The sequence below is a fragment of the Sparus aurata genome, chromosome 10, assembly GCF_900880675.1.
Source record: "Sparus aurata chromosome 10, fSpaAur1.1, whole genome shotgun sequence".
NCBI classification, from domain to species: domain Eukaryota; kingdom Metazoa; phylum Chordata; class Actinopteri; order Spariformes; family Sparidae; genus Sparus; species Sparus aurata.
Window position 1 is genome coordinate 31,642,410 of NC_044196.1, and position 25,010 is coordinate 31,667,419.

At 43.7% G+C, this 25,010-nt stretch overlaps 1 protein-coding gene across 20 annotated transcripts in view; it reads right to left on the minus strand.

Annotated features, from left to right (window-relative positions):
- LOC115589634 (adhesion G protein-coupled receptor L3) overlaps positions 1–25,010 on the minus strand; it is a 204,876-nt gene that overhangs the window by 136,151 nt on the left and 43,715 nt on the right. For all 20 annotated transcript variants that reach the window (XM_030430661.1, XM_030430665.1, XM_030430649.1 and 17 more), the window contains one exon: positions 12,393–12,612. In XM_030430661.1, the coding sequence (XP_030286521.1) occupies positions 12,393–12,447 (55 nt within the window). In that variant the 5' untranslated portion in view covers positions 12,448–12,612. The remainder of the gene's footprint in view (positions 1–12,392; positions 12,613–25,010) is intronic.

A 25,010-nucleotide genomic window follows, 5' to 3' on the forward strand; every position in this document is an offset into this window, starting at 1 on the left:
TACGCTGCATCCGAGACACACGGCTGTGATGATCTGCTTTGATCGTCTTTTCTGCTTGTATTCAAAATGACAGGTATCAGACACGGGGTTATTGTGCGGAGGTAATGAGCGCTGAATATGTATGAAGCAACGTGTACCAATCAAACTCATCTGGCCCCAACTCTTAATATGTGGCACGCTGGAATGCGACGACGAGCGTGAGAGGCAGGCGATGGGAAGGAATGCGAGATTTTGGGCAAAACATGCCACACATGGTTTCACACAAGCAGGTGTAGCGCCGTAAAGCGTGACACAGTATCACAGCGAGGCAGGCTTGCACCTCAGAAAACAATTAATTTATCTGGCAAAGCTGCCACTGGAGAACTGAGCAGCTTCAGCGGTTGCATACATTAATTTGAGATTAAACTCTTCTTAAACATGCATCTCAAGCAAACTTAGATGCGCTTGATAAAAGGGTGCGTAACGCCTTTGGATACTACAGTTTGCACCCACCCTTCTTCCAGGAAGGGTCAATATGCAAGATGACCTGTCGGATGTCCCTCCAAACAAACAGGAGGCAGCATATTACAGGAGCAGCTGGTAACTGCTGCTAGCTGTAGCTGCTGTTGACTAGTTAGCTCAGTTAGCCGTCCAGCTAGCAATCCAGACCTGAAGCTCAGAGTGGTAATACAAGACAGGATGGGCCGGGGCTAGCTGGTTAGCATGCTAACTTCTGTAGATATCTCTGCAACACAAACAAAGTCTTCGTCTTTGTGCATTTCTTAACATTCTGTTTATAAATCAGCTAATTTTTTTGAATTGTAAGAAGCCTTTTATAACTTCGGCATGATTTTTAAAGTTGCACTCCGTGATTGATGCACTCGCATTCCATTTGACTCATTTACAACACGAGATACGGGTCAAAAAGGCAACATGGGTGAAATCCAGACCTCTGAGTTAAAGTGTGGCCCCCCGTGAACTCCACAGTGACCCCGGTGCAAAATACCCACCATTGTACGCACGGAGCTAACATGCGGCTGAGAAACATCTGCAGCCGGCCTATGAAAATGGCACGCAGTATTGTTTGATGCCGTCGCTCGCTGTGGAATGACATCGCTCGCTCTGCCTCTCCAGTTTCAGCCCCGTTCCTCAGTCCATCTCGCGGCAGAGAAAGGAGCGTATTATCAGAGTGAAAAAGGATCTCCCTCTAACCCCCGCCGCCAAACCAGGGAGCCCTAATCGCAGAGGCAGAATGTGTGTGCGCGCTCGCAAGTGTTAATACTGTATGTGTGTGGAACGGGGGAGGCGAGAGGGAGTGCACCACTGGGGAATGTGCACCTGCAATTTCTCTCATTTGACACACTTGGTCTTTTGTAGGGGTCTCGGGCACAGGGAGATGTCTGAGAAAGTTATGGCCCCTGCCCCCAACTCACCCCACAAAAGACATCTTCACTGTGGTATTCTCAGTTTTAGACGGGGGGGGGGGGCTGAACAGAAGCAGACACACAAACACACACACACACACACACACACAGACACACATCTCATCACTCGAGAGCCATCAGATGTAAACAAGTCTTGTAACAAAGCTGCAGGTCCATATGGGAGAGGGAAAACAAAGACAGCAGTGGAAAACATCAAAATGAAACATATGGTTGGTAATAAAGAAAATAGATGAAGGTCATACTCAACACGTACATTCATTCACATAATTAATGGCTTTTGTATTTTTTCTTTACACAAGATGCCGTTAGAACTTGGCAGATTCATTTATAATGAAGCAAAGAGAGTCATAGGGTAGAAATTACATTTGAATTAAAGAAAAATGACCATATGTTCAATTTAATATCGTAGCTGGGGACTAATCTAATTTTAAGTTGTACTGCCCAGAGTAAAGTGAAGAGAGTAGAAAGTCCACTTTATTAAAAAGGGGCATTATTTTCGGTATTTCAGCCGTCCTTTTTATCAGATACACTGACTCTCTACTCACCAAAATTTAGAGATTCATCCATTAGTCGATGGAAAAGTAACTGCTGAATGCTTTGATAATTGGTTTATCGTTTCAGTTGTTTTCTTCAAGCATGAATATCAAACATTTGCTCTTTCTTAAATGCAAGTTGCCGCTTTTCTCTGTCGTTTATCATCGCAAACTGAGTCTGTGGGGGTTTTTTTTAGCAATCTGACTTCACTTTGAGCCCTGGGAGATTGTGTTGGGCATTTAACAGACTCAAAAAATGCCATTAATCTGGAAATAAATTAGCAGATTAATCAATATATCAAATAAACTTAAGCTGCAGCGCTTCGTGCTGGAATCAAGGAATGTGGCTGTCCAATGGGGGAACAACCGGGAGAGGTGAGAGGATCGTACGGGTTTTAAACAGACTGTCAGGTGAGCAAACTGCTGTAAACACACTGTCAACTTTCACTCTCTGTACACAGTTTTTTTTTTTCTTTTTGACTGCTTGTTTTTTTTTTCGCCCCATCAGGCTTGTCACCCTGTTCCCACATCTCGTAAATGACTTCAGAGAGAACCGTGTCAGCTGAACTGATAAGACATGATGGCAAAAAGTACAAAAAGAATTATCCTTTAAGCAGAGAGTTGCAGGCTTCTTTAGGGAGTATGTTTGGTGATCCATGGCCTAAACTGACGACTCCTCCCATGTCTGCTGTCAGCTGTGGTGTGAGACTGGGGCCAGGATGAGCCCCCCAGAGTCTTGATAATGTACATCTGTAGTGGATGCAGTCGGGGCCGGTGAGGAAGATTTGTGTTCTTGTGTGTAGGAGGGCCTGAGAGGATGGAGATAAAGGGAGGGATGGGTGCTCGTATCTGTGTGTGCTGTGCGTGCAGTACATAAAATACATAAACTACAGTGTATTTTCCATCCAGCGTAAAGCACCAGAACTGTAAACTACTTGACCCTGGCATGTGTCCAAACAAGAAGGCCACGCTGAAGAGCTACCATTACTCTGGTGCTATCCATTCCCCTCTCCCCTTCCTTTTATTTTAATGAGAGCACAATTAATAAGGAAATGGAACGGCTTCCCAAAGGAGGCTGGTTCCTCCACAATGGAAGCCTTCTTTTGTCAATGGCTGTATTGAATTCCCCTACAAGGCCACTGGGCCATATTGAAGGCCATCTCCAGTATCACCCCACCACCACCACCTCCCTTTTGCTCGCTCCCTTTCTTTCTTATCCTCAAGGTCTCATGGGCTAATCTGTGCCATAGTATCATTTGATCCCCCAACCCTCACCCCCACCCCTCCGCTCCAAGTGCAGACTTTACAATACTTCGTATTGATTTGCTGGGATGAAATCACCATTTACTGTGCATGCTTGGTTTGTTCGATGACAGAGCTGAGGGAAGAGGGAGCTGGGTCACACACCATCTTGCCGATAATTGGTGCCGCTGCGGTGGACTTGAGATTGAGGGAAGCGGTATCAGATCTTTAGTTGTCTTTGTTTGTGTACGGACACATTCAAATTCAACCTGATAGCTCGAGCAATGCGTAGGAAAAGGAAATCAAAAGGACCAACAACTAATTAATCCTTTGCCCCTTTTTGTTTCTCAATCATTCCTTTTTTTTTTGGTAGAAAATAAAGTTGGTACCGCTTCATCCCATCCTCTCAATTGTATCTAAGAAGGCAGGTCTCTAATACCCTCAATTGCTCCAGGAACAGTGACAATCACTCACCGAACAATACAAGACTATTTATTCCAAGATTAGCCGCCAACAGTGTGCAAATGAAAGTAGAGAACTAGTTGTTTAGGTGCTCACTGTTTGCTGCTGTGTGGCAATTAAGCCACATTTGAAATAAGCTGCGGTCGGCATGCACAGGCTGTCCTGGACATATGATCTGCATGTCTCAGTGTCAATGAACAATGCCAAAAACACTACAATGACATCACTAGTCCCGCTGATGTGAAAGATGAGTGGACACATATACTTCTAGCTAGCTAGATTGCTAGCTAGATACAAAGAGCAGGAGTGAAGATCAATTCTTTTTTCGATTCTGAAAACCGATAAAAGAATCAGAGATTAATACATATTCAACCCAAAGTCTGTGTGACATTCAGAAAAAGTGTTGATGAGGCCGTCAGCAACCTTTCTAAGAAGCTCTTCTCTGCACTCTCCTGCTATCTGGCTACGTTCCCCAATCACATACCCGATTTCAATGTATCCACCATCATGTACAATCCTGAATTTCAATGGGGGAGGTGAGGAAAGTAGTGGAGTGCAAACCAATAATCGACATTCTTTCAGTCGAAAAAACTGATGAAGATTGCAGTGGCTCTGATAATCCTCTGGTCCCATCCCTGGGCGACCTGGCAGTCCACTGGGCAACCAGCGGGATGAAGGGAGGTCAGTGGACTACGTGGATTATAAGTTTACAGAAAAGAGTTGGTTAGCTAGAGTGCTCTTTCCTAACTGTTATGTTCAGAGATTGTCTGGTGGTAAAGCTCCTTTGTTTTTCTTCCGGTTGGTTTGTAAAACAAACAGCAAGAAATGGAGCTGATACAGCAGACTGTGAGCTGTAGTTTCCCCAGTAAACACACCGACCTATGTGGCTGTTGCAGCTGGGCTAGTTAGCAGACCAGTAGCAGGGCAGCCAAGCTTCGGTATTTGAAATAAAAACAATTGAAATAGGTTGAGCCAAATTTGTGAAGATCAGAAAAGTGAAGCTATCACAGCCGACTCGGATTGTATCGAACGGGCTTTGCATCGCAGTTTATCACGGCATTACACATTCATCTGTGATCTTGGACCTGGATATGCATCTGAGAAGGAGGGACGCACATCATTAACAGATAGCCCGGCAACTTAACTCCTACACAGAAAAGCTAAAAAGAAAAAACATACACAAAAGATCTAATCATTAATGCATTTTATTAGCAACATGTGCATTAAAAAGGCGGAGATTCTAATCTAAATAATTAGCACACAAGCATACAGTGGAGCCTCGAGGCAAACATCATATGCTGCTGCAGTAACTATTCATCATGTGGGTGGGCAAGAGCACTGACAGCCTCACTCACACACCCTCATACTGTCGACCATGATTGTGAAAGCCTTACGGTGGGAACAGAGCTCACGGCGCCCATCCTACAAAGCTGACATATTTGCATATACGGCGCTATAGTGTCTTACATTGCAACATGCAATCATCTGCTCAGTCCTTCAGCACCAACTGTGTCATCAGAATGCAAATATGTCACATATGCAAACAGCTACATGCATGTGCTGGATTTTATATTTTACAGGCGAGGGATGAAAAAAGCATATAGAACGTGTGGCTCGGGAAGAAAAAAGTAATTAATTTCACAAATTGAGTAAAGCACAGGTCGCCACATTGTCTCTCTGTGTGGTTTCTGTTTGCCCTTCCTGCTCCGCACATTCCGCCCACACCCCAAATTACTGCCTGACCCCTGCTGTTCTGCAGTGTGGGAAACCCTGTGGTATCGCACGCCCACCATTTTTGCCCTGTGAGCTGGTCTGTGGGGTTACTAAGCGATTCTCTCTCCACTGTGCCAGACACCGCAAACATATACGTGCACTACCGCACACGCGCCCATTATGCGGGCCTAATGTAAACCAGCATCCACTGCCACTTGACCTCGCTGTCAATATCTGTCCTCATTAAACACCATTCGGCCAGCTGCAAGTCCACTTTAAATGGCATCATTCAGCGCTTACCAAATTATGCCTGTGTAACTGGGCTGAATGAATGGGGAGTCGGGCTCATTTATTTGGAAGATATACACAGGTCCCACTGTGGACACCTATAAAACATGCAGAGGTATTTAACCCCACCCCGCCATTCTTAATGTTGCTGTCATTCATTCCTCTTCGGTTGCAAGTTCTGACAGCAATTTGGCAATGTCAAGCAGTCGCTACGGATGCCATGGGCAGCAAAGGCCATTCTTTTATTCCCCATATCAAGCAGGTATTGATTTTTCACTCATTACAGAAGAACGTAAAAAGGGAAGGGGAGTTCTGAGCACCATGCCAAATGCCACACAAAATGTTACTGGGGATAAGGGGGAAGTGAGAACTGGAACGGAATACAAAAAAGCGGATTTTTAAAGCAGTTTATTTACTTTAAATTAAAGTACTTCTTTTCATATAACATTGCTCGTCCTGACAACAAGAGACCCGGTAAAACTGCTATACAAAAAGCAAGGAAAAATTAGCATTCAGAAAGAGGCTATGGAATAAGCTGGCATCCAAATGACAGCTGTGGAGGCCACCCTAAGGGTGGGTATAAAATCGAAGTAATTTTTTCCATAAGTGCAACACTATTATCTATTTTCAGGAAGCCTTGTGTGGCTTACGGGGAAAAAAAGCATAATCCATTTGTAGGAATAAAGAGAGGCAACTAAAAAAGAAGATCTGGTGAAGCATTAAACCCAAGGCGTCTTTAAGAACATCATCAAAACCATTTTCAAAGCGATCAAACTTTTATGTGGAAGTCGAGTAACAAAATTATTTAACCGTACATGTTGCAGGGGATAAATTGCTCTATCATTAGATCAGATATCTGTGGATCTCTATGCAGAACACTCCTGCAGTGCTCAATACAATAAATCAGGCTTCCGACTAAACTGAATTATGTTTATCATCATGTCAGGAGCTATAATTTCATGCCCGCACAGATCAAGTGCAGTGACCGTGCACCAGGGACGCGCTAATGTCAACGGGTACAAGCTGTGTTCCTGCCTTTCGTCTGTTTAGTACTTTTGTGGCCTTGCCTTGACATTTATTGCACCAGTATGTGCAGAACACTCCACATTCCAAGCGCCGGTTTGAGGGATGTTGTACGCATTATCAAACCCTCATCTAGTTTGAATGAGGCGTACTACCTTGCACAACTAGCACTGAGCTCTGACAAAACAAACACACAAACGAGGCTGGAAATGAGGGTTTTCAGCCAGAGCGGTGCAGCTCTGGGAATGGCGATGTCGAGCAGTCAACCACTTTGGTCCAGATGGAAATATCTCAAAAGCAATTGGCTGTATTTTAAGCAATAAAGTAATAGCTGTTTGTTTTCTGTGTATGTAAATGTCATGCACTGTATGCAGAATGTCCACATGAGCACAATATCTGGCCATAATAATGCAAAACAAAAGACAGACAGAGACTCGGTACGCTCATGTGCAAAACAGATATGAGCGGCGCATAATGGGTAAGAGATCTAAAAGAACTGAGTGCTGACCTGAAACACTTTAAAACCCGCTGTGGTAATGAGAAAATGGGTTCGTTATGTGTTTGTGCTTAAAATTGGAGCTCAGCCTGACACCTGCCTACCACTAGGAACCATTATTGGACTAATTTGAGATTAAGTGCCTTGTTCAACTGCACCTCACCTGCAGTCGCGGTGAGGCACACACTCAAAAAAAAAAAAGTTCTCTCGGTTCACTTCTGCGACTTTAAGCCTTCCACCTCCCACGTCCCACTCACTCTGCACCCCCAACTGTAACATACAAAAAGGCCGTTTTTTGTCTCATTGACAATTTGGCTGTACAAAACCTACTGTCATTAAACTGGTTTTCTGTTTACTTCCACCAGAGAGAAATAGTCATCGTACGGTAATCATCCCCTTTCCTCACCTTCATACAACACAGGCACTGTTCAACGTTTCCTTAATCGTACGTCGCATGCGAATGCATACATAATTTACGAGCGGCGCTGAGGTGCTGTGTCTGCCCGTACATTATGCCGCTGCAAATAAATGATTGACATCCACCCACTCCAAAGCCCACTTATTTTCAATGCTTCAAGAGGCATCTCACAGTCACAACAAAACAGTACATGCCTCAGTAGGCTCTACAAAGAACTTCCTCCCGCTTTGAAATATGAGCTCAAATAAATCATTTGTTTAATTAATTAAGCAAATTAGGCAAATCCAGGGATGCCTTGGCGGATGGAGTCGGTGCCCTGGCACAAGGAGATTAATTAAGTGGATCGGGTACGGGAACACTGAGACTGACATTGGAGTTTAATGCTCTTGTTTGGTTAGATAAGGCTAACCTTAGCATATTGATGCGGATGGCCCTACGTGAGCAACGGAAGGTGTTTGTGAGGTGCATGTTGGCAAGGATTCAACTTTGTGCAAGCAACTGGATTCTTCTTCTTTTCTTTATTTCATATTTACTGTATATTTCTTATCAGAATTTAGCCTTCCCCCCCCCCCCAATAGCTTTCCTGTAATGTGACTGTTCACTAATCACATTGGAAAGCTAATTTCCTCATTTCCTTCATCATTTTTATCTTTTTCCATCAGGCTCCGTCTCTCCTGTCCATTTTCTTCGTCTTCCTTTAAACCGGGAAACCATGATTTCTTTTAAAAATTAGGGGTAACACTGAGAAAATGGAAGGAAAACACAAGATGGATATTATATGTACCCATTTCATGCAGAATTGCCACTTACCTGTCATTGTTCAGAAAGCTTAAATATAAAAAAACAACAAACACACACATATGCTGAGCAGATGTGTCGGCACACATCTGCCCGGCCGTCTCGTTCCATCCCTCATTACGTGCCTATCCCACCCCGGCAGGACGTGATCTGCTTCCCGGCTTGATGTATGCACTCGTATCTGACCATGAAAAATATGTGTCAGACTTCACGCTTTCGTCTGCTGGATTGGTCCACGAGCCGCCATCCATTATAGCCGCTACGTCTCAGATTCCATGGGGTAGTATTAAGTGGAATGAATATAAAATCCTTCCTGGAGCTTTTTTACGTGCACAGAAACACATGATTAATGTGCTGCTCAGGCGTGGCCTGAGTGTTTTGGACGCTGCTTCTCCATTGTTATTCACCGTTACCAAAACAATGACAAGGATGCGTTTTACTTATTTGTCAACCCACTGACTGCATCTGTGATAGAACTTTCTATTAATCTTGTAAGACTTATACTTTCATACACACACACACACACACACCACAAACAAAAGGAAACTTGAAGCCGATGCACGAGCAAACGCACAAACAAAAACACACATGCGTCCGCCCACACATCCCCCACTGCTCCCTAGGCTGCGTTCTATCATTGACTTTTTTCATGTTGCTGCTGTGTCACTTGTCCAGAAATATTCCTCATTTTTCCTCAGTTGAGAGTAAAGTGTCAGACAGTTCGGTACGTGCTGACATACAGATAAAGACACGAAAGGACAGGATGCTGTGAAGCTCCAAACGCAGACCCTCAGCCCACACCGCATGTGTCTGCACACATGTGATTATTAAACGGGAATATTGGCATGTGTGTCAATAGAAAGGGTGCTATTCCCTGTGTTTGAATCCAGTCATCCGTGCATGCCTGTGCCTGACTTGTGTATAGACAAAAGGGGCTATAGATCCCAAAGTAGGCCAGCATCCCCTGGAGTACACGTTTCCAACACTCTCAGGGAGAAACATGCACAATGACACCGCGGTGAATATTCCCACTGCAGCTTCCCCAGCTGCAGAACAATTCACTGGTAACATCTGGCCGTGTCCACTTATAGCATCGGGGTTGGGTTGGGTGTTAAATGATTGCGTTTTATTAATAAAACTGCCATATTATTTATTCGGGATGTCACGCCCAAAACACTCGAATGCAGAGTTCCTTCATTACTTACAGCACTGAACCACCACCGCCACTCGATGGTTTGTCCGTTCGATGTCACCTATTCCTACGGGATCGATGAGTGATTGATCGTTTGGGTATGAGGAAGGAAGTAGAATGATTGATTTAAAGGACTGTGAAGCTGTTTTTGCCTGTTTCAGCCCATTTATAACACATCACACATGCATTGTGACCATTTCCCACAACTGGTCAATGATTTTTCCCACCTTTTCATACCACACTGACATGAGCTACACGCAGTGGCAGTCTGGAAGATGGGAAAATTCTACCATAAATTCAGAAAACTATGTTATGCTTGGAAAAAAGCAATACTGCACTAATGTGAAGTGTATAAGATTTGTTGTAAATGGGCTAAAAAATGCTAAAACACATCTTGGGCCTTTCAATAAACAACAACGGGTACATGGTGTCCATGGTGGACACGTCTCAGCCGCATTTCACAGACATATATCTTCTTTAAACCACTTCACATCACTCCCCTGTGACACTTTCTAATTGGCTGAGGCTGGTTGTCCTCCAGTTAGAGTTTACCCAGCCAAATGGAGCATCGATATGCATCTCCCTAATCCAAAGACATGCTTGAGCGCTTTTGGTTTCGATGGTGTTTGTGGACAACGGATTTTGTATTTAGAAGGCAGCGTGTATCTCCTCAAAAACATTACAAAAACCTGAGAATAACGTCTGGGAGTGCAGATTGAAATGCGCCGAAGATACACATGGATAGGTCAGGAGGTTCTGTGTGACTGACACATCTGTTGTACGCAGCACTTTAGAGTCAATGCTAATCAAATAGAAGGTCGAGAGGTTAAAACAATAAGGCTGTCTGCTATATGGCTCCTGCATGGATGCACCCGTGCGTCGTTCCTAACAGAGGGCTGGATAGAGGGTCACAGGAAATCTCTGTACATTTGGTACTAAATTGTACTGGTCAGCAATAGATAGTTAAATATATCAGCTTTAAAAAGAGCAATTGTATGTTTGGGCAACACGTACCTACATCTCACCTAGCACTTTTGTAAGATTAATACTGTATAGATTTAAAGTGGATTGCAAGGTGAATTCTCCTAACATACTCCAGTAATTGCAATTGCAAAATTAGGCTAATACAAGATGCATGTCTGTCCTTTTCCATACAACATTTGGAAGGATCCATCGTGCTGTTTATTTGGTTTTTCCACTCAGAAAGTGTGAGTTAGAAAGCTAGGCTAACTAGCCTCCATCGGGAAAGAGGAAACTCGTCAGCCCAATTTGCCAACATTAGCGCTGATTTCCAGAGGACACCACATTATAGAGAGGAGGGGCTCTAGTTAGCTTTAGCTGCAGGGTCCAGTTGGCAAACGGCCTGACACACAACAACGGGAAGCCCTGTGACCTCAGGCCTCCGTATGTTACTCGATGGTTTCAATCAAGACACGGAATTAGCGCACAGAGGCTCGTTGGGAGCGCACAGATGGGAGCGCGGCATAAAAACATCAGTCCCCAGCTGGTTAACTGCCTGTGTCGCCATTGGAACTGACGCATTATTATGAACCAAAAAGATATTGAACCAATCAAATTACCAGTAACCACATCGTCAGTCAGATCCAAATGCTCATAGGTTGGAGAACACCAATGTTGGGTATTGCTGGTAATTACAAAGAAACCGAACAAGTCCACGAGTCAGACAATCACTGAGGATATTTGGTGGTTTCACAGCGAAAATGATTTCTTCATTCCAGTCCTAGTTTCAAAATGCAACCCTCACTCCTTATAGTCCGTCCTTGTAGCTCTTTTGGCTGACTAATGTAAAAATTAGCTTCTCCATAATGTCTTGACCTCTGTTCAAAAGATCTCCCTAAAGAAGATGTATGACGTGTCGCTGTCCCCTGACCTCGTCGTATCGAGCATTAAGGCAAAACTAACGAGGCAGGAAAGTAAGCGTTCATTAGCGTTAGTGAGCCCAGTAGTCACCGTCCTGTAAGATATCGCAGCACAAAAACTATTCAATTTGCTTCAAATCTCCCATAATGATTTTACCCATATCAAATTAACACTTCTATGGGCTGTATGCCACTCCCCACACTTCCCATATTATTAAACCTTCACTGACTGTGACCAACCACCCCGTCCGCACAAACACACACACACTTCTTCGTACAAAGAAACCGCCCGACCTAAATGACTTCATTTAGTCTGTTTTTGAAACAATCTACCAAAGGCCAAAAGAGAAACGATGCAGAGCTACAGCGGTTTCCGTTTACAGAGACGAGGGGAACAGAAAGACTTTGCAACTTAATCTTAAGATCTCAATGCGTGAAATGACAAAACACATTTTTTTCTCCTCCTGCAGTTCCCTCTATCCTAAACAAGGCAGCGACACAAAGCTACAGCAGTGTTAATGATTCCTTGAAAGTAATTTCGGTTCGTTTTCCAATCGCCAGAAGAGCAAGAGACTGAGACAAGAGACAGAGGGACAGATCTAAAAATAGGTAGTAAATCACAGAAAGAAACAGAGTGCAAATAAGAAAAGTGTAGAAAAAAAAAAAGTTTCAGGGGGTTTAGAGAGTAAAAAACTGCTAATTAGTGAGAGGAGCGAGATAGACACCGAAGAGAAGAGATGTCAGAGGCTTTCATCACATTTGTCTGACAGACTCTGGCACCTAAATAGCAAAAAGAGGAAATTGTGATACAGCCTCAAACTACGCAAGTCACAAAATACAAGAGGTGTGTTTTTGCGCCCGCATCTGCACACGTCACATGGATACAAACACAGACGCACAGGCTCTGAAGAGCCAAAACTCACCCAGAGCGGCTGGTGCGAAGAGGCTGGCGAGGACAAGCAGGCGTGCGGTCCACATGGCCTCCTCCTCTTACCGCCCCGCTGCTGAAGGTCCCAATTGAGGTCAGTCTTTTGCTGGCGAATGCCCGAATCGGGTGCTTCCTTTATGGCACGGTTCCCTCCACCGCGCCACTCTTCCCACAAGACCACAAGTACAGCTGCTGTTGCAGATGCTGTCGAAAATCTGTCAGAAGCAAAAGAGAAAACAACAAGAAAAACATACGTGTTAGCTGCGCAGGACTTTTTAGGCAAATGAGTTCTTTGTTCATTTCCAGGAACAATGGGCGTCTTTTTTTTCCAGTAAAGGAACACAACAGATGGATGCACCACAGCTTTATCATGCTCATGCGCGGTCCTTATGGCATCGTGGGCTTCAAGTTGTCATCAAGTGACTGGGTGCAAGTTGCTCAGTCTCCAGTCATCTGAAGTCATACCGGGTGCGATCAACCAAACACTAAGGCGGTGCGAACCACTGAATGTATTTTTGGATTTTCTGTGGTTGTTTGCTCATCAATGTGTTAACTCCCCCACCTTACCAACAAATCACTCCCACAGAGCGACAAGGAGGGAGCGACGAAGCGCACGCTGCTTTGGGATTTTGGAGAACTATGCATGTGTTTGCCGTATAACCCGCGTACGTGCTTGCACGCGCATATGTGCTCCGGACCTCGTGTGTGTTACTGCAAGAGCCGATGGTAACCGACATAAGAATCTCTGCGGTGTTTTTCCCCTTCCTGCGGGCATGTACCATAATTTCACAGTTTGAGTCTTTGCACCTGTGTATGTACCCACACGGGCTAAGAAACTGCTACTGTGCTCGCAGGCTTCGCTCCAAAAATTCCAGTCAACAAAATAGCTAGACAGCTAAACAGCTACGCTCTGAAGCTACCCTTGACCTCCTTTAAAGCTCGTGGGAGAGCCGTCAGCGGTGCACGCCCGACGCTGGATGAAGTCATCGTTGGGATCAAATTAATTGCAGACATCACATGTGATTTACACGGTGTTGGCTTGTGACTGCTGCGAGATTAACACTTCTCAATGTGTCGATATAAAGGGGCACTCATTTTCATTTCTTATTGTAAAAGAATTTTACAATATTAATGAGGTATAACACACAAACTCGTGTCTGTCTTTTCCTGAATAAACAAGCTGCTCTCAGAGGAAAATAGAACATTGTTTGTAGCTAGAAAGGTGGCAGGGTCCGCCACACACAAAGTAAAACATCATGAAGCTGTGTTCTCCTTTGAGGTCAGTTTGTTTATTCATTTAGTCAAGAAAACACAGAGTTTATTTGCTTAGGTTGTTTATTTAGAGCTCTTTTCTTCCGATTAAAATGTCTTCCCCCTAAACTACACAGTGCCCCTTTAAAAAGAAAACAGTGTGCCGACGTTTACGACTCCACACGCCGTAAGTGAGGGATGACTCGAAACAGAAAAACGCTGTCAGATGAGGGGAAATTTTCCCTCCATCTATATATTCTGATGAGATTATCCCCATCAAACCCGTATCATGATATTAAGGTTAAGTCTGCTTTAATGATTAGGCAATCCAAACCCCTCTATTATCCACTATCAACCATGATCTGCGGCGGAAATATAATCTCTGCAAAATGACACAAGCCAAAGAGCGCGCACACAACGCTAACCCTTGCACATTAGGCATTCCGCGCCGGGTTTAATATTGCAGGCGGTTAATTCCGTTGTGGGTTGCCAGAAAATCTGGTTACAAAAGGTCAAAACGTGAGCGCTGCATCAAAGGACAAGCCACTGGGGGAGGGGGGGGAGAAGCTGACTGACATCGAAATCTCAAATCATACCAACACTACATTTTAAATACACCTCCGTCCTTTTTATCATGCGGAGTTAAACGCACTGAATTCTTTGGTGGCAGTGGTGGCGTTCCTCCCCGATCTCGAAAACTCTCGAGCTCTTAATCCCCCCCGTTTATGAAAAAAAAAATCCTACATTAGAGTAATCAGATTTTTCTTCTCTTTTGAGCAGATATTAATGGGTTTAAAGAGAAGGGCAGCAAGCCTATCATGAGATTCTGCATAAACAGACCATTTGGGCAATATTAGGCCGGGTGCTCATCAGTGAAGTCTTGGCAGGAGGCCATGAGCGAACAAAACCAGAGCCTTAAAAACTCGTCTGAACCACATCTGATATATTGTTGACTTCAGCCCTTGATATATATATATATTTATATTCTCATACATATGGTGACAGGACTTTAAAGACATTAAAATAGCAGTGTAAGAGAGTGAATTCGATCAAAGAAATATCCTTGCGAGTAAACAGCGCTGACAGCAGCAGGAGAGCCAAATAAAATACATTATGACATCAAATAAGATGAATCCTGTGACAAAAAATATATAATTCCAGGAGTAATCACATTCATATAGATTGTCACAAAGGCAAATTGGACCTGAGGGTTTATATTGTAGGACAAGTTTGAAATAAGTGGCAGACAAACGGACTGAGAAGGAGGCACGACAGCATGTTGAAATATATATATCAAACAATCTATCATCCGTTCATGGGAGGATTGTTGGCATATGGGTTTTGTTTTGCAAGTTGGCACCCCGACTGTCACACAAAATTTAGAAAAAAAAAAACAAAAAAAAAAGATGAGGAAGTAGCGGGAGATGGAGGCTGTGAAGACAATGAGAATATACAGTCGGCGAGTGATGTGTACGTGCGAGAGTGAGACTCCGATGCGCCATATCTCACAGCGCAGCCGATAAAGCAGAAGCTACTTGCACAGGTGTTGCTTAGAAATTATCACATAAAAAGAAAAAACACTTCACTATCACAGTTGTTAATTTGTTCTCACGAAGAGAAAAAAAAAAAAACGTGTGGGCTTAGGTACAGGGACCACAAAAAAAACCAACATAAAATACATATTTATGAGAGGGGCTTGGACCCTGTTCAATGCTGGAAAAAAAAAAGGGGAAGTTAGAAAAGAAAAAAAAAAAGACAGAGCAGGAGTCCGGCATTGCCAACTCGCCTTGTATTCCAGAAGGAGCCTTATGATACATTACGGTGCTGACGTTTCAAGGGTACTTGTTCTGAGGGGGATTTAGTATAACTCCCTTAGATAAGCTGGCCAACATTTAGCGGGCCCAGCAGCAGCGACCGCGGCTTCTGTTCTCAGCCACATCAAGGAGACTTCTTCATTACTGCCGCGCCGTTTCCTGAAACCTTTTTTCTAATCAGCGATGATGTTGTGTGCTTTTTTTTTTTTTTTTTGTTATTTTAGGTACCCTGCGCGTGCCAACGGGGCCCAGATGAAACCTGACAGATTTAATTAATTGACTTTTCTATCTAGTTAAAGCAAAACGGAGTCGGGTGATGTAGAAGGTAACGGCAGCAGTTTAAACAGGGGGGGGGGGGGGGTGTTGTCTCGCAGCAATCACGTGACTCGGAGATAAAGACGAACGGGAGGCAGAGAGCGATGAGAGAAATGGAGCCTATCAGCGTGATCCAAAATTAAGCATTCAAAGAGCTTGCGAGTAATTCAGACTAAAAACGCCAAATACATACAATCTTTTTTATACATGTGCCTCAAGCTCAAATATAAATTCATTATTCACGTGCGGCGATGCTGGAGATGACAAAAACACCTTTCTGGAGAGGTGTTGAAGATGCCTGCATTAATCTGAGAAGAAGATGTTTGGCTCCGCTGATTTACTACTAAACACCTTCCCGCTACAGTATGTTGACACCGATAGCGCTCCTGCGCAGCTCGGATTGGGTGAGAGTCAAACGTGTTATGTTGCAATTAGGCAACGATGTGTGACTGTGCCATGTCAATGACACAACACCTGAAAATAAAAACCTCTGGAGGGCCGAGCTGGAAGCCTAAATACATCCTACCGAATAAAAGAAAAACATAATATACACAGCTTTTTTTTTTTTTTTTTTTGCACCGCCTGTCACGGCTACAGAGTCATTTCTGTCACGGAAAATTGTTGGAGGCCATTTTATATATTTCACATCAGCCTGGCCAGCCTGTAAAGAGGCTTCCTTTCATTTCTTACTCTTCCTACCAAGAGCTCGACTGAGTGTGCCAGGAGTGAAATACAGTACGCCGTTGGTTTTGCATGCTTTTTACATGTGCTTTTCATTCTTAAATACACAACTGGTAGTTTACATATGAGTCAATGTCTCTCCACTGTGATTGCTGAGCAGCATCGCTGAGCCCTGATCCACTCTGAAAAGACATGAAGATCCTGATATATCAACTGCAGTGCATGAAATACTAATGCATCTTAGAAGTATGTAAGGATTTGCGGCTATTCTTCGTGACTTAATATAACAAATGAAGAGGCTTTGGGTTTTGGACTGTCGGCTGCACAACTGAGCCAAGTTGTGATGAGCGTTTTTCAGGTTTTTTGAGGTTTTATGGACTAAAAGGTTGATCGATAATGAAAACAATCATAGCTGCAGCCCGTCTATAACCATTCCTGCTTATTGATTTGTAACATTGCCCACAATACAACCACATTTATTAAACAGGTGGATAACCAAAGAAAAAAAAAAAACGGCCTAGCTCCTGCTGCCTCACTCTATATTTCATTATATCGCCTGATCATACCTGCAGCTATTTGCCAGTAAGTTTACTTCAGTATTACATTTTTCTGACCAACTGTCCAAAATCCACAACATCACACAAAGAATAGCAGCAAACACTGACAGCTGGGGAGCTGGAACAAGGGAAGGTTTGGCATTTTTACTTGAAAAGTCACTGAATCAATTAACTGATTAGCAAAGATCTTGCCGAAGAAAGTCAATTGTACTCCAGCTTCAGCTGTACTGATATGATTTTAATGAAGAGGCTTTCATTCCGAGCCTGCGTGCGTCCCTAACGGCCGCTGAAATGTATCTGAACACGTCTGAACATGTTTTTAATCAGCACTCATCTTCTCATACGAGGTCTGCTCACTGGCTATACATTTTCATATCGAGGCTTTTTAATGATGGAGATGGATTTCTCCACATGCAGCACTGTCAGCTCTGCAGCTCCACCTCGGGGCATTTCTCCATCTGTCACTTCCTGACCTGAGGAAACCAAAGATGATTTTCATTAATCCAGACGCGTTCCGTACAATGCCTGTGAAACTAAGTGAAACTTGATCCCTGGTGTTATCTGATGGGGGCACAGTAAGTATGATGTTACTAGTCACGCCTGCTTTAAGCCCTCCCACGTAACACTATGCAATGAAGTGCGATCCTGTTTCCGGGTTAAGTACCATGTCTCAGATTTTCAACTGTTTCATGTCCAGATGCTTATCGCGGCAGTGGGGAGGACTTGGTAATTTTTATGAGACAGACAGTGTGTTCATGTAAATGAAGTGTCTCGTATAAAATGAATATTAATCAGGCACACTGTCTGCACACAGCTTGATTGACGAGCGCTCACTCGGAAATCTTAGGAGATGAGCAACGATGATTAAAAAAGCGAGATGATCCTTTTCCTCCGAGGGGGTGAAGATTATTTTTTTCCGGTCGGTCGAGCTTCCGAACCTTAAAAATTGAGCGGTCAATTTTATAGCGCTAAATAGCAGAAATGTCAAAATCGTGCTTTTCTAATGCGAGTTGAAAGGTGTGAAAACCTGAAGGTAAATGGAGAGTGCTGCTCTTTAAAGGCACTGCGCGCATCCCTGGAGCTTGACAATGCGAGCTGCGAGGCATTCACTCACACAATTGGTTTTCCACGAGGGAGCCCAACACAGCTAGCCAGTGACAGGCAGATAATAGTGCTAACTTTAGCCACCACAGTCTCTGAATGGCCCTATATGATAGGCTTGTTGAGTGTGACTGATGGCCTGGGTTAAATAATGGGACCATCCCTCCTCCTTTCCATGCGCGCAAAAGGCATTGCAACACCTCCTTGACACACAAAACACTTTCCCAACTGCAGGGCGATACAAACACAATCCATTAGAGGGGAATTACAAACAATAAAAATAAAACAAACAGCTGCGAAACAAATAAAACAAATTACCATTACAAATATTTAACAGTACACCACAGGAACGGGTTGCATTCCCACAAGAGAGCGAAATAAAGGCAGGAAGTCCAGAGCGGACACACAGCTTGGTGAATAAATGCAGATAGATGCGTCGTTTTAAAGCCCTGAGACAGTTCTCCATTATAATGCAAAGCTCAGACACTATCCATTTTCCACGTCTTCCTTCTCTCTATCCTCCCTCTCCCTTTCTCTCTCGGCATATCTTGCCTAATGCAGCACAAATGGGTCCCAGACAAAGGACGAAAGAGAGGAAGAGGCGGAGTAAATAGGGAGGACAGGAAAGAGAGAGGGATGGACTCTCAAGAATCGGGGGAAAGGGGGGGAGCGCAAGAGCTGATGGTAGGGATGGTAGATAAGAGAGTGGGAGGACAGAAAGAGAGAAAAAAGGGAAATCAGTGAGGTGAATACAAAAGACGGTTGAAAAGGATGCATAGACGGAGATGAAGATGTAAAGTAGAAGGGATATCAGCTGATATCTGAAGGTCATGAATTGCAGGACGGGTGAAAAAGGTACAGCCTTCACTTCGGCAGCTGTTGCTATAGTGGGCAGGTTACCATGACAACCTTACCTGTTGGCCATTAATCACCTACGTCGGAGCGATTGGGACGCCGTGCCCACAAACGCTGCGAGTCACTCCGCGGCCGTTCTCAGTTTTGGCGGCACATCACATGACTGCAGTGGCCTAAACAGCAATGTGCATGTTGCAGAAGTACTCACGGTTCGGAGATACTATGGGATATGCATTAGAAACACTGTGACCTCAAAGGTAAATCCAGCAATCTGTATGGATTTCCTTTTCAGACAGCTGTGTCGATGTATAACCAAAGTGTTATGCTGACAAGAGCAATTTTTAACGATACATCTGACACTATTGGCAGGGTTAAAACATGACCTCATCTGTAGTGCTCCAGTCTCAGCACAGTCCTGCAACTTTGGGTCCAACCCATACAACGGATCGAATTGAACTGACCTCAGTGAAGACCTGAAAGTCAGTGTTTTGGTGAAATATCCCCACAATTATTGGGTTGATTGTCATGAGTTTGATGAATGGTGATTACAGGATGATTCCTCCCAATGCGTGATAATGGGATCCAATTGCTTTTTATTGTACCCACGCAGCACAGTATAATGGTACCCCAACAATATCCTCATGACTTTTCCACTAGAGCCACCAGGAGGGTCTACTGGAATACTTAATTTGGTGCAAACATTTAGGGCCACAACTAATGACAATTGTCCTCACCATAGTGATCAATTGAAAAACATGTTCAAAACATATACCCATGAAAATGTCCCCAACGCCCAAAGCGTATTAAGAAGCTAAAATCAGGAAATATTTGACGTTTTTGTCTGAACAATAAATTAAACGACTGATTGACTATCAAAATAGCTGGTGAGTAATTACCTTTTGAAATATATTCAAGCCCCCCTCAGGCTGATTGTAATTACAGCACTAATGACAGCCCCAACATCTAACTTTATAGTATGTTATGTTGTGTTATGTTATGGTATACTTTATATAAATGCTATTAGCATACATAGCATACATTATGAGTATGCTATCATGCAATATCATGGCTGCAGACTGTGAAGAAACTCTGTTGAAGCTATAAATATATCTGATTGAGATGATAATTGCTTTCAATGATTGGCTAGCAATTATACAAACCCCCTGTACCATTTTCAAAATGGACGACATATGGCCAAAGGACGGTTGCAGCACTGTAAACATGAGCTCCGCCGCACACAAAGAAACACAATCCAGGCCGCACCCTTTCACACCTGAAACAAAGCCGAACCGAGGCGTTTTTCTAATTACTGCTATCATTTTTCAGCACAGCCTGTACCTAACAGAGCCACGTATGGAGGGCATCTGCTCGAGAAGAAAAACCACCTGCATTTATTTCCTTTTTATTTGTATTTGACTCTTTCAGGTCTCAATTTCCCTCAAGTTTGTATTCCCACTCACTGTATTTGCATAATTTTCCAATAGACACTTCCCAATGCCATGCCAGATTTGAGAAGGTAGATAAAAAAAAAACCTCTCTCTCCCTCTCTCACACACACACACACACACACACACACACACACACCATTGACACAAACAACAACAGCAATTTCAGCTCAGCCGCCGAATCAGAGGTACAGCAAATTCCAATGTCAATAACACTGATCCCAATGGCGCATGCATTTCAATATCATTATCTGATGCTGAGCCAAGTGCACAGAATATAATGAAATCTTAAAACATGAATTGCACAGCCCCCCTGGCTAGCCTAATGTGCAATACATTATGTATCATGCAGCATGCACTTTCTACAGAGTTGATTACAATGTTAATTCCGCCTTCCATCTGGTCCTGCATATCTGCGCTAGTGTTTTTGACCACAAATTGCTCCGGTGTGTCGAGGTGGCATAATGACTGTGGAATGAGTGTTACCGATGGCAAGAATATGTTGCAAATGGTCTGGAAATGAGAGGTACGACTGTGTCACAAGGAACCACAATGGTCACGACCAGAGGGAATTCAAATGGCTTCCACCTGGACTCCACTCACAGCTCAATTAGACGGAGAGGAGGGGGGGGGGGGGGGGAGAATTCAGTGGTTTGAACAGAAGGCAGGTGTGTGTACATTTGCGTATGTATCAATCAATGTCCACCAAATGTTCAATTCATACATATAAATGAATAGCTGAAGGGAGGTGGCGCACATTAGCAAAACCACTGACCAAAGAATAAGCAAGGAGGGAAGTCAAAAGCTGAGGAAACTGCGGAGGCAATTTAGCTAATTCACTGCCGTTTCATTTTTGCTCACCAGGAAGCCAACTCATTTATTCCATATCATACTCACGCAACAGGCTACAGCTTCCGCCGAACAGTGGCCACTGTGACAAATGACAATACAATTACAGGATCATATTAAATGTTAATAGGTAAAGCACATGCAGAGAAGAGCCTATTATCCAGCAATTTCTATCTTAAGGCTGCTTACTGGCTAGCTAACATGAGCCACCGAAAGCTACTGCTCAAACTACTGCGCAAAACCCCTCCACAGGTTGAAATGAGATAGATTTACTATTTCTGTCCATAAATAATCTTCCTTTAAGTTTCAGAAAATTGCAAACTCGTGATCTGACGGAGATAATACAAAAAGGGACTCCCTCTAAGGAACGTGGTGGCAATTTGATTTGTGGACAGAAGACTTCACAGACCGCTCCACTGCCGACACTTGAAGGGTCCTTTCATTGAGGCTTAACTGCTGACATTTCAGCCCAAAACATCTTTTGTTGGAGCCTCCCCTGCATGTGATTGTGTTAAATGTCCTGGTCCTTGCAACCCTCCCAAATGTGCAAACATCAATATGAAAGTGCGAACAAATAATCGATGCAGCGATATATTGTGTTTTGTTCCAAGACAGTATTGATTCAATGGTGCCAACACTGAAATACATTCTTTTGTGATCGCTTTCTTTGTCCTGCCTTTTACCTCCGGTGTCTCTGTAACTGAAAGCGGGTCAATATGAGAATTGATTAATACTAAATACTAAATATTCTGGCTTTTCAGAAATTACTGTCATGTTTATTTCAAACACGATGTATCAGGTACTGAATCAAGTCTTGTGCTGTGAGGTAACATTTACTCCCAACCCAAACCTTGCTAGCAAAGACCTTTGAATTTAAAAATAATACCACTGTTCTGCAACTCTGCAAAAGATTGGTCTACATTCACCGACTTCATTCTCTGCTGCTTTGACCTGGATGAGAGAAAATCAGCCCTGCTGGAAAAAAAATCCACCTTAAATACCCTTTAAATGTACTCCATCTCTATGAAAATAGTCAGAGGAGGTGAAAAGGGTGAAACATGCAGAGAGAAAACAGAGCAAACACTCTTGACTCGGTCTTTGTGGTCACCGATAGTCTGTTTCCTTGTTGAATCACATGCTCGCATTCAACCGCTGTTTAAAGGTAAGTAATCATCCAAAACATGGTTGACACAGAGGTCAAGGGTCATCGCGGTGAACTGCTTGAGTTGTCGAGCAGCTTTTTAGAGAAGGCTGGCTGAAATGTGAGAGAGCTTCTTTTGTCAAGACCTCAGTGACCCGGCTTAAGAGTGATCGATTTGCGGGCAAGAATAAACTTGTGAATGCCTGGTCGAGCGCTCGAGGACTAACTTTTTCAACTGAAAAGTATAAGAAGAATGTCGCTAATACTAGAAGGCTTTCGAAGCAATAATAGTTCAATTATCTTTACTTTAAACTGTTTATCTTGGTGGTTTATACAGGCTGCACAGTCTGCACACGCAGACCGCTGTGAAGAGAAACAACCTGCATCCAGCATGGAGGAGCCCTCCTGGTTGCCAACACTTCTTCCTCCTGTCTTCCTCGGGTCCAACCTATCACAAAATGCTCAGCGATAATGATCTTTAATTACGTATTTTGTTTTTTCCGAGCCACGGGGAAGAGGTGCCTGCCCGGTTAAGTATGGAAGAAGTGTGTACAGCTCGCGGGCTGCGGGGTACCCTCAGTTCTCACTCGGACTTGTATAGAATGGAATTTGATGAAAGTCTGATTGGTCTGGGCAAACATCCTCATGGGGTATGTCTCCGGACAAAGGGAGCAATACTCTCCTCTCTTGTCGAGGCAAATGCTCTCAGGTCTGACAAATGGCTGGTCTCGAGGTGCCTGCTCTTACCACGAGTTCTAAAACTTGATGAGATAGCTGGGGCCCCCAGGGTTATATCAACCTCAATCTAAATGTCTACTGAATTTCAAGTGAGCTTCTTCTTCTCCTTCTCGATGTACTTTTTCCCCCTGCAGCTCTCCACCAACTGTATATGTGCTGCGAGGAAAAGTGAGACACGAGATTTGCAGACGTTTTGCATTAACCATGACTCCAACTAATGTAGCATTTGTGTAATAGACTCAGCAGCGTGGACTCTCATGCTGAGCTGACTGCAAAAAAGAAAAAAGGAAGCTATTTAGGACGTACCGGTTTAATTTCACTAGATGCTGACTCTAATTAAGTCATTAAAGACGTAGTTTGAAGAACAAATCTGCAAACACAAGGGATTTAACGAAGTGGATTGGGGACCACAAAGAGAGAATCACATCGACACCATGTTGATGCTATCAGCGTTTCGTTCTATCCGCGGGAGGCGACTTAGTTAGATGTTTTACATGTCAAATCAAAATGAGAACGAGGAGTAGATGTAGTACGAGCGGGGGAGGGGGGGGGGGGGGGGGAGAGGACACTGTGTGACCTGTGTGTGCCTTTGTGTTTTTTTTTTTACGCATTCAGACACACTTTCGAGGAGTGGCATGAAAACCCACACACAAACACACACACACACACACAATTCAATGACCTTGCCCTGTGTTCTCTTGGCTGAGCGGCAGAATGTGTTTGGGTTTGGACTCAGCAGGCAACCTTTCTAAAATCTAAAAGTGGAGGTCTCCCGGGGTGAGGAAGCCACATAACAGTCGGGGATAGTTAGCGAATGTCAAAGTACAGGAACAGACTGTGAAAAAGGGCTATTACAGTGCTGTGATTGGAGCTTACACACATGTACACCCGCAGACACACACTGGATTGTTACACAGTCACAGTCCAGGAATTAAAAACGCACAATATGGATTCAAATAAAGGTTTTTGGATAGATGGACCTGGAAGGCCTGACAATTGTGGTATGATTGGACTGGAAAGCATAATAATAGGGTTTGCACCCAGATCCTCTGTAGAAAATGTAATAGTGTGTGTTTGTTGGCAGCTGCGATAGTGTGCTGAAGACACAGCAAGTGCGCACACACACACACACACACACACACTGTCTTATTCTTCGACTGATACTACACAGCTGCTGTGGTTTTCTCGGTCTCTCTACAACACAGTTTAATTGACATAGCGTAGAATCATCATGACTTGTGATCCAGGTCCAAGTCCTAATTGTACTCTAGTGTAATGTTACTCGTCTACTTACGACGCAGCCACAAACACCATACTGTGCCCTCCATGGAGCGGATGAAGGCGAGGAAGTCAGTAATTGCTTTTGACTTTCCAGAGTACCGCACCCCAAATAAGTGGAAATTTCGCAGACCCACTCGAAGCAAAGTCTTTTTAATGAGATTGCCTCCTGTTTATGCAGACGGGCTAACAGAAGACTCTCGGTTGATGGCATTGGCCTTTGCCCAATCAATATCAAGCGCATCAATGCTGGGAGGTCTCTGGGCGCAACCTGTATCTAATCTGGCCAAAAAAAGATGGGCCCATGAGGTTCTTAAAGAGAAGTCGTCCAGCTGGGTTTTTTTTCTTTTGTTTTTAACCCAATTATCAATCTTCACAGCGCCTCTGCAGCCAAATTAGATTAATAGTTAAACTTCTCTTTTATGAACTAGCTGCGTGGCTCTGTGGACTAGTCAGCTGTTTGAATAACTTGGTCCACACTGAATTAGCGCAACAACTCTCTGATGACATTTTCTGAAGACATCTACGATTCCAAGACGATGAATCCCAAACTCTTTCCCGCCGGTTTACAACCAAACACGTGCAGAG